This window comes from Danaus plexippus, chromosome 6 (genome assembly GCF_018135715.1).
Source record: "Danaus plexippus chromosome 6, MEX_DaPlex, whole genome shotgun sequence".
Lineage (NCBI taxonomy): Eukaryota > Metazoa > Arthropoda > Insecta > Lepidoptera > Nymphalidae > Danaus > Danaus plexippus.
Window position 1 is genome coordinate 9,206,781 of NC_083540.1, and position 11,091 is coordinate 9,217,871.

At 32.0% G+C, this 11,091-nt stretch overlaps 1 protein-coding gene across 1 annotated transcript; it reads left to right on the forward strand.

Moving 5' to 3' along the window:
* Window positions 1-3,301: 3,301 nt before the first annotated feature.
* Window positions 3,302-6,581, forward strand: LOC116778786 (odorant receptor 94a-like). The gene is made up of 8 exons (XM_032672809.2): window positions 3,302-3,597; window positions 3,699-3,903; window positions 4,067-4,189; window positions 4,569-4,691; window positions 4,777-4,876; window positions 5,238-5,342; window positions 5,417-5,572; window positions 5,932-6,581. Exons 1-8 carry the CDS (start codon window positions 3,354-3,356, stop codon window positions 5,980-5,982), a joined length of 1,107 nt encoding a protein of 368 aa, XP_032528700.2. The 5' UTR covers window positions 3,302-3,353; the 3' UTR covers window positions 5,983-6,581.
* Window positions 6,582-11,091: the final 4,510 nt, after the last annotated feature.

Here is an 11,091-nt window from a genome sequence, read left to right on the forward strand (position 1 = left end):
TACTCAGCTTTTCCTTCGGCGACTGCGTCCTTTAATTTTTTTAAACGAATATTTTTTTTAACTAATTAATTTTTAATGAGATCTAAGACTTTCGCGAATTTTATTCATTTAAATGAAACTAATATTTTTCGGATATACTAGGCGTGCTAGATTTTTGTAAAAAACTACATACTCCCGACGTTTCGGTTACTTTTCAGCAACCGTGATCACGGGCAGACGAGATGTGAATATCACATCGAAACGTCGGGAGTATGCAGTTTTTTACAAAAATCTAGCACATGTAGTATATCCGAAAAATATTAGTATCATTTAAATAAATAATTTTTATTCATATTTATATATTTCTAGGTATTAAGTATATTAATTTCATAAATTAAACATACATACTTACTTAGTGTTGCCATAAATATTGTTAATGGAGAACATACTTTTTGTTTTGTACCAATGTTCTATTACTGTTACAGTGAGTTAATTAATACATTAATATAAACCGTTTAACACATATAGAACTTATTTAAAGTAGTTTCCATACACTGCAACACATTCCTTTAAACGTCAAACTTAGTTATCAATAGCACTTTCTACAGGGATGTCTTCACTACCAATAGTACCGATTGTTTTAGAGTTAATCATTTTATAGAATAATAAAATATTTAGAATAATATAATCGATTTTTATAATTAATCTTTCTCATGGGATAAAAAATGTTTAACACTAGTTTTGCCGCCCAGGTCGTGGTAATTTTTCTTTGGCTGTTTAAAATGAGTAATCTTTGTTTCGTTTGATACGTGGTAAGTACAAAGCCGCCTGGACTGAAGTTACTTTCTGTAAACATTGCCTCATAGGCCACTCAGTTTAAGCTTGTCTTAACTGTCTGTACCAAGATATTAGACGCCGCCCACGACGTTTTCATTTTTTTTTCCGTGTATGAAATGCAATACGGATCAGTATTTTTAATTATTGTACAAATAAAAACACCGATGTGTGAGTCGTGTTCCTGGCTCACCGCTGACATCACTCTTAAATCAACAATTATTTTATTGTCTATATGGTATGTTTATTATGTATTCTTTTCAATGAAATAAAAATTTTAATAAAAATTATCAATAATACTAAATTATGGCAATTAAAATCAAAGTTCTAACGAGTTTGTGGATTCTTCACAGTTCAGGGTGTCTTGAAGGCCTTGCTAACTTAGTTTGGAGAGGAAAGCTAGGCAGTTCCGTCCGTCTAAGTAGAAGACAAAACATTCTGTGAGCTTCGTTAGCCTATAATAAATATACTTAAATGAATAGAATAGAATACTTTACTCTGCGACACATGGAAGTTGGTAAAGTACAAAATGTCACGGGAGAAAAAAGACATGCACAAAAGGTGATCTTATCGCTTATGAGCGTATTTTGGAAGATTGTGATCCTACTTAAATACTTTTTTAAGGTTCTATTGTGTTTTTGGATTTATAATTGCCAATTGGCCAGCAGTTGGGTTGATATTGGGATCATAGTTACTGTACAGTTATAAGTATAATAGTGATATACCTAACGACCTACGTTGTGACAAACAGACAAGAATATTTATAAAGGATGTTTTATTATTTTCATTTTAAAAATTTTCATGGTGTTTACACATTTTACAAAATTTAATATTTCTACCAACGATATAAAATAATAAAATATTTACGATTGACTGAAATTTTGTATAAAGTTAATAAAACAACAACAAAACAATATTTCGTCTTTGATTCAAAGATTTCGAGCCTTTAAAATATAATTCCATAAAACTTCACTTCTCGCAACTTCATGATTTCCAAACAACTTTGCCACTCTCGTTATATTAAACAGGCTGAGCTGACGACAGGATAAATTCCTTATAGCTGATGATATTGAAAACGACATAGAAGTTACTTTTTGATAAAACGTGCAAGTCTACATTCAAAAATTTGTATTTGCAAAGCACTACTTATCTTAATTTTCTGTAGGTTAGCTGGTAGAGAATGCATATAAGCAGTAAGCTCGGGTTTTGCGCATAAAATACTTACATACATACTTTTCCAAGGAAGAAATATATTAATGAATACAACTTTAATTGTTTTTATTGTATTGATTGATCATTACATTGTACGTTCTCATTATGTAACTTTATAATTTCATTCCAAAATAGACAATAGATTTTTTAAGATATATTTAACAAAACAATGCACCTTACAACAGCTAAAATTGAAGGAAGTGCAACCTAGTTATAAACAATGAACCAGTCCATACCCAGCTCGTCTAGCTTGTAGTTCAACTCAGTCACTCCTCTCAAGGAAAATCTGCTTCAAGTAGCTACTTTTAGTTCGATGACTGAGAATTCCATCTCGAAGTGTCCCTGTTCCTATTTTATCATCTCTTATCTCTTAAATCTCATCCATTCAACAGCTTTTGTGTCTGTTACTTTCTGATTTAAGTTCTTGTGAGATAAATAATTACGAATGCTTCTATGTAATATGCGAAATTAAATTATTTTAATCATACAAGAGTAAATTATTTCAAATATAGTTATGAGAAAAGCAATGAATACTTGAATAGTATTAGTAATAAATAATAAAATGTCTCAATAAGAGGGCGTGGGGAATATCGTTCACCTGTAATTAATGTGTTGATCGGCTATCATACTACTGTAATTAGTTTGAGAAATGTCCCGTACGAGAACGTGTAATTAGTACCATTATAATAGAAATAACGCTAATATAGAGACGTCTTTGTATTGGTAGTTCGTGACCCAACAAACCGGAACAAATAATATACTATGTTGGTATTAGAAATTAAAAAATTTTGCTTGAATCTCAGAGTATACATGATTCACCAATCAATTGTTTAAGTCAGTTATTGCGTTACGTTGGAACATCTCCAAGTGAAGATTTTACTTATTTGGATGGAATGTATTTTTTAATATATAAATTCTTCTCGTAAATTTGTAGGAACCTAAAAAAAATTAAGGCATACGATTTCTGAATGTTTAGCATAATATTTTTTTTATATCATTATTTTTATTTTATAATATCATATACAAAAAACTTTGAAATCGGTTTTAGATACAATTAATAGGAAAACAGATTTATATTACTTGCTTGTTTATAGACATTTTTTATCATTCTTATCAAAAGCTTTATTTTATCAATAATCTTATCATTATGATCCAACCAAAAATTAAAATAGATTTGAAATGACTTTTTGCTTTGAATGCATTACTTTTCTTGATTATGTCGTCTTTTATTTTTATACATCTAGCACATACAATATTCTATCTAATTCAGGTCCGAAGCAGGGCAATGCGTATCAGTTCATGTATCCCTTCTCCAGTGGGCGGGTTACATGCGTAGGACAAATGGTTGTGCGAGGACTGATGGGTTTCACTCCTTGTACCGTGCACTCGTCCTCGTTCTGACTATCGCCTACCTCCTTCAGGAGTTCGTGTATGCTTACCAGGAGAGAAATGACATGACAAAGTTATCACGCGTCATGTTCCTCTTACTTTGCCATATAACGTCCATCGCTAAGCAAATAGTTTTCCATTACGATGCTGACAGAATACAGGAAATGATTGAAGGTTTTGATGGTGAGTCACGTATTAATTTAAAGTGTTTATGAATAGTTTTATGGGTTAAATATTATCAATAAACGATTATAACTTAACTACAAAATAAACAATATCGTTAGATCCCATATATAATGGAGAGAGTGCTAGTGCCCTCTCGTTACTTCGAAGTACGACATTGGTGGCACGGCGTTTGGAGCGGGCGTATGCTGGCTGTGCTATACTGACGTGCACATTATGGCTTGTGTTCCCTGTGCTGCACCGATTGTCTGGTAATCCTGTGCACTTCGCTTTCTGGACCGGTATAGACACAGATCCACCAGCGATGTTAGTATCCCATCTTTATTATTAATTATATATAATATTTTTTTTAAACCTCTCCTCCTTACATTAAATATTTTGCATCATTATTATAAAATATGAATGTCCGAAAAGTTTCTAACAATTTACTAAATAAGTAACATTTACATCAATGAATTCATCTCGTTAGGTTTGTAGCTGTTCTATTGTACTCGTACTACGTGACCACTTTAGTCGGAATTGCAAATACAACGATGGACGCATTCATTGCTACTATTTTATTCCAATGCAAAACACAATTGACCATTTTGAGGTAAGATTTTATTGGTTTCCTATTAAGTATTGGACTTGGAAAGGAACTTAAAATATAGGTAAGTACTCAAACGTTTAAAATCTTTTGTATAAATACTTTATACAGAAAAGGGGTGATGAAAATGATCAAACATTCTCTTTCCTGTTTTTAGTTATTGAATCAATTTTATAAGTCTCCATTAGTATTGAAACTTAGGTTTACATGACCAGTCTGATCAGTTGTGCCAAATGAGCCGTGACTTGTGACTTTACCGTTAAGCTATGCAAATGAAAAAATAAATCCTATTTGAGGCTACAGTTCTCGCAACTTGAGGTTCATCAAACCAGAAGTCAGACGTCAGGTTATTGAATTATATACTCGTACTTACGTCCTGTTTTAGATTAGATTTTCAAACTCTTCCTCAACGCGCCCTAATTGAATGTCAAAAAAATGATCTCACTTATGAAAGCGCTTTAATTAAGCTGTTTGTGAAATGTTTTCTCCATTACAGACGAGTGACCGAGTAAGTATTGAGAGTGATTTGCTTTCATAATACGTTTAAATCGAAAAATCAAATATTGGTCTCATATTATCTGTCTTATTCCAAGAACGGCTGCGTTATTGCAAGACATCTTCGGAACAGCTATATTAGTACAATTTGGAATAGGAGGTTGGATTCTTTGCATGGCTGCCTACAAGCTCGTCAGTGTACGTATAGAACATGAAACGAAAATAATATCCCTGTGTAATGTAAATAAATATATAGATATTTAGTTGGGGATACTGATAGCAGTATCCACAACTAAACAATTAATTGTAGATAGATAATATTAAATTAAAGAAGACCGTGGTATTACAATACGATACGTGTCCTGTCACGAAAACCTTCAATAATTCATCAAGCACTCTTTCAAGGTCACAACCATTATACATAGGAATATAAAGATAGATTAGAATAGTTAAGATATCTATCCACGAATCTGACACCAAATTTCCGTGTTTTTAGAATTTCGGAAATCAAATACATCCAAATGAGTTACGATTCTCAATAATGCCATATTCTTTTCAGCTAAACGTGTTAAGCATTGAGTTCGCGTCCATGACACTCTTCATTCTCTGCATACTTACTGAATTATTTCTATACTGTTATTACGGGAACGAACTTACGGTTGAGGTAAATTTCTGATACGACGCTGTGTAGTATAAAACATATATTAGTTATATTACTATTATAATTGTGTTATTCAGAGCGAGCTCATAGTTCGCTCGGTGTACTCGATGCGGTGGGTGAGCTCTCCGCTGCGTTTCCAGCGGTTGCTGCTCCTCCTGATGCTGCGTGTCCGACGTACCCTGCGACCAGCGGCCGGCCGTGTCATACCACTCTCACTTGACACATTCGTTAAGGTTATCAGTATATTGTACTATCATTACCTAAATCCTTTTCCTCAATCTATTTTATATCATTCGACCAAAAAAGAGGAACATATTAGGCCTCTAATAATATAAGTGTAAATTAATACGTTTGAATGTATAATATGAAATAATTTCTATCTAGAATTTAGATGAATATGATTTAAGCGTGTAATTAAGTAGTTACGACGCTTTATAATTAATTTATACTACGTAGTGTTTATTTTAAAATACATGTACCTAATTTGTTAAGGTTATTTTTAACTGAGACAGGATATGATTATTATAAACTAATAATGTTTAATTTATCCGAATTGTTTTTGTTAATAATTATCTTTTCATTTGATTTTCAGATTCTTAAATCTTCGTATACATTTTACGCTGTGCTCCGTCAGACGAAGTAATCAAGAAGAAAAATAGGACATTAGAAAATACTTAGAATGTAGATTAGATCCAAATATTGTAACGGGATATCGCTGTAGAATAAAAGGTTTTAAAAGCCTGGAGTATTACGGCCACCTTTTATCTTTTGGTTTTTGTTTAACACGTCAATATTGTTTTCAGCAATAAACCGTATGTTTGTATGAATAGGAAAGAAATCATATTCCTTCATACCCTGCGCACTCATATCGTAATGAAGTCCGAATACTAACAACGCAGACCGCCTCTTACAAAAATTCATACAAAGCGGCTCGCGTTCATTTCAATTTCATAGCAATATAATTTTCATTCATTTGCATTTCATTCAGTTGGACCGCCATTACCATCCAGACAGGTCGGTACTACAATTAAATATTCCAATTCTAAGGAAAGATTCTCCAAAACATAGTTTAAGCGACTATACAAATACAACATTTTATTTTATGAATCCATTTATAAATCCTTTTGCTACACAAATATTTTATACTCTGTGCTCTCATTTGTGGCGTTATATATATTATCTATGTCTTCTACATTGTGTCTTATATTTGCAATTCTAAGAGTTAATTTAGTCCCCGGAGTCGGTCAGCCTCAGAATCATTAACTTCTGTCAAACGAAGTTCACGGCCCGTTATCTCGGGCTCAGAAATGTCCAATTCCTGTTACGTAATATATTGGGGTAACAATCGCGTGGATTGGACGTATAAACTTGTTTATATAGAAATAGAAAGGGTAGGTCTATTAGGGAAAGCTAGACTAAAACTAATAGACATGACCTCGGTTAAATATATCTTTTTCTAAATCTTCGGAATCAGTGATGTAAATTAACAAAACGATAGAAATCATTTAATGAAAATAAAATCTGTTTCTGGTTTATCTCGAGTTAGTTTAGTTTATTATTTTAAGTATATCTAAACCTATTTACTCTGTGAGTTTAATCTATCACTCTCAATTCTCTGTGCAAATATAGAAACGTGTTAAAAAAGTTAAAAGTTTAATGAAATTTTTTACCACTAGTGGATGTGAATCGAAATCTTTAAAAACTTGGAATAAATTATCTTTGTTCACTATTAGGTTAATTGATCTTAACTTCTGTTTATTTAATGACAAACAAATTATTTGATCGTTTGAACGAAGTTGAAAGGACTTTCGTACTTAATGCTAATTATTGAAAGCAATGAAAATTTCGTATTAAAGTGGTTGTTAATATTCAAGCAATTGACAGTCTTCATTAATATAAGCGTACCCTGCGAAGATTAAAATAATGAATAAATTATTTATTTGGGACATGATAGAGTTATTTACCGCGAGTTCTCGATTGTACTGGTCAGAACCGTCGGCAAGACGACAAGCGACGCAGACTGCGCAGGGAAACTTTTATCATTCGTATAAAATAGTTTGGACGGAAGTCCATAGAAATAAACTGGGACTGCGCAATCTTTTCATATAAACGAACTTTCGCAGACGATAAGGTTATAATGTTTATTCCCTTATTTTGAATAACAATATGGCGTGTATTAAAATAATACAAATTAAATATTGGTGACGTCATGAATGAAATAATTTTACTTACTTATCCTTATCTAATAAAGTCTTTATGGAATGCATCTTATAGTAAAAATATTAGCAGAATTAAAGAATAGTAAAGTACATTGTATAATTAATGAGGCTGTCATTATTGATTATATATAAAAAAAACAATTACTGAATGCAATCTACAGGAAAATTACTTTCCGTTGCCAAACAACATAAAATACAAAAAGGATCCCTATTCAAATATCCAAAAGAAACGAATTGCCTTGGTATAGCACGGTGCGAGTCGTTGGATTTTAATTAAGACTATTTTTCGTATGTCTAAATTGATAACAAAGTTTGTCGAATATAGAGATGGCTTAAAATAGAGATTTATAGTAAAGATGTGTTGAGATGTCTTAATATCGAGCGGCATGTTGCACCAGTTTGAAGAGAATGCTTTAGTCTCAAGTATTTGTCAATAAGCGAACAAAATTCCATCTCAAGAGACAACGACAATGACGAGAGCAAGACAAGTCTCGGAGGCATTAATTAATTTGGAATCCAAAACTATAAGTAGATTTCAGTTTGTATTTAGTTTTAAACTACTTTTATATGTTTTTATAGAGATTCTTGACGCGTGTAAAAAAAATAACAGCAAAAATATTTATGGTTAGTGTAGACTAGATATAATATATATATACTACATACTACTATATATATATGTAGTATATACTACATATATATGTATATATATGTAGTCACAAACGCGAAGCTTATCAATATCAGCCAAATCTTTTGTGATATCTGGTTTACGAAATGATACTTTAATCTATGAAAAAAAGCTTACATGTGTCGCATCGTAGCTCTTTACGAAAATGTACTCTCAATTTGAAAGATATTTATCTAGAGTGTATTTGAAAAGTTTGATTCCGTCTAAATGACATATGAACCCTGTTCTGTTGACTCTATCCGAGGAATATCAAACACAATTAGCCTGCATTAAAACGTAAATAACCATCCTATATCTCAAGAAATATGTACAGCAGAGCCGTGGCTTATACGTTACATAATGGATGATACACTTAGTATATGCGGTCCATTAGCGGTTACCTACTATTGTAATCTACAATTATTGATATTGCTTTAGGTAATGCTTTATGCAATTAACGAGCTGGCTTTAATTCATCTTAACTCGAGCTGCTGAATTAATTTACGTTATCGATTTTATATCAACCCAGTGCGGTAAACACTAGCTTTGTTTACACTATCATTGGATATTAGTTAATTAATTTGGAAAGAATTTGGGACAAAATAGGAATGAAAGATTTATAGCTGTCTGTTCTCCATGATGGTATAGGAGTGGGCAAAAGGGTTTCGGGACGGGAGATCGGCTCGCTGATAAATATTTCCTTTGGTAAATGATCGAGAGGAAGGCTCTTGTGTGAGTAATACGTTGCTATGTGGTGTCAGAATTTTGAATTTACTATAACAATTTGAACCATAATTTGGTATCTAAAATTTAATTAAGTTGATATGAAAAAGATGTAATAGAACGAAATTTTTTATGAATGAATATAGCAAGATCTATTTCACGTTTATTAATGTTTTGTGAAAATAAGTGATCCGAGACTCTAATCAGATTTGAAAAATTGTTATATGTACATAAACATGAATGAGAATTTTGTTTAAGCAATTTTAATTATTGTGTATAGGCAAAGGCATTATATTAATATTTATAGAGTAAATTTAATCAGCTTAAACAAATTGCTTTATATCAGTTTAGGCAACTGATCAAAATAAATCTTAACTAATATTGCCGTTCAAGTTTGATTTGCGGCTGGGCCATTCGTTATGTACATCGACTATGAAGAGCAGCTCTTATCTTGTAAATTATGTTCACTGTGACAGGGATTAGTGAAGGATACAATCAAAGCAGGATTAATGGCAGTTGTGTAACCTGGAAGCCAGGAGTGGGGGGTGGGGCTGAGGGCTGGTGGAACGGCGGAGTAGTGCCACTATGAGATAAACAAGTAAACATTCACCTTTAAGTTTAATTATTTAAATCTATTTGGAGTAAATTTTTAATATAAACAGGATGACATAATAGATAATATAGTCATTCACTTATCACTTTATATCGAATTTTTTTTCTTATATGAATAAAATTCAGGCTAGTCGGCTTTCACGGCAGTGATAATTAAAGAGGGAATAAGGACTGTCCCGAAAATTCAAATGGGATCATTAAAAAGAATTCATGGTAAATAATGTCTTTGTTAAAAAATGTTATTTTCGTCTGTTCCGAGAACTTGTGTAAATTTAATAAAACGAGCTGTTGATAGAGTCCGAAATTAAAGGCCTTTGAAGGTGGTTTAATTAAAAAGTTCTTGTTTAACAGAATGATTTCATTTTTATAAAGAATTATATTTCCGATTGGTATCATTATATACTTAATTAAGTTTCCTCATTTTCAATTGTTTTGTATTATTTTTCATTGCACTAATTGCAAAAATATACAACGACTGCATATAAATATGATGTCATGCAAATTATAACATGACCGAGTAAGTATAGGTTGTTTCTTCATCGTTTATTATTATTATAATTCAAAATTTATCTCTGATATACAAAAAAATATATATAGAATTTCACACATTACATTTATGGAAATCAATTCATGAAATGCAATATTATTTGAGCAACGAATAATGGAGCCATAATTACAACTGCTCCCCAGCGCTAGAGGCTGTAAAGTTAAAAAGAACGGTCCGCGTAATGTCGGGTCGAAATATCTTCAGAAATGTAGAGTTATTATAAACCCGAGAAATTGCATACTTGAACCGCAGTTCCCGTTAAGTGCAACAAAACCATTGAGGCCGCCATTCCGAAGCTCTAAATTGTGAGGAATATTTGATTCTTTAACCTCATGAACCTTTTCTTCAATTAGCACAGGTCCCAACTTTTTAGACATCAAATCACGTGGACCATAGCATGTCAATTACTGAAGTGAAAATAAAACATCAGTGCTCGCCGTCACTCAATCGCCGATTGCTTTTACGCCTTTAAAAATGTACGTTTGAACCCTTTTTGATCAATTATGCAGAAAATTTTTTCTACCTACATTTTTCGATCCCGCGTTCCGATGGTTGATGAAGGTTGGGAGTTTCTACGTTAAAAATTTAAACGAATACATTTTTTATAATGTAAATAACGTATTAAACCAGTTGCTTAGATAAAATAATTGTCGTTTCTATTTTCAAACAACAATTTTCTAGTTTCGACTGTGAGTTTAAATAAAGTCGTTCTTTATCCGTGATTTATTCGTCAGTCGCTGGCCGGTGTTGCCACGATAAAGGCATTGCCAGGGATTGTGACCATTAATAGCATTATGCTGACTTTGAAATTTATCATTGCTGTTTGTTACCCATCAATAGGGTATAATTATTTACAAGAAAATCTTTGTATACCTCTGTAAACGCATTCTTATATAATATTTTCTAAAGACGGTATGACTCAAAAATGTTTATTTTTAAACTATATGTGGGAGCATAACCAAATAACATATAAAATAATGAAGCACA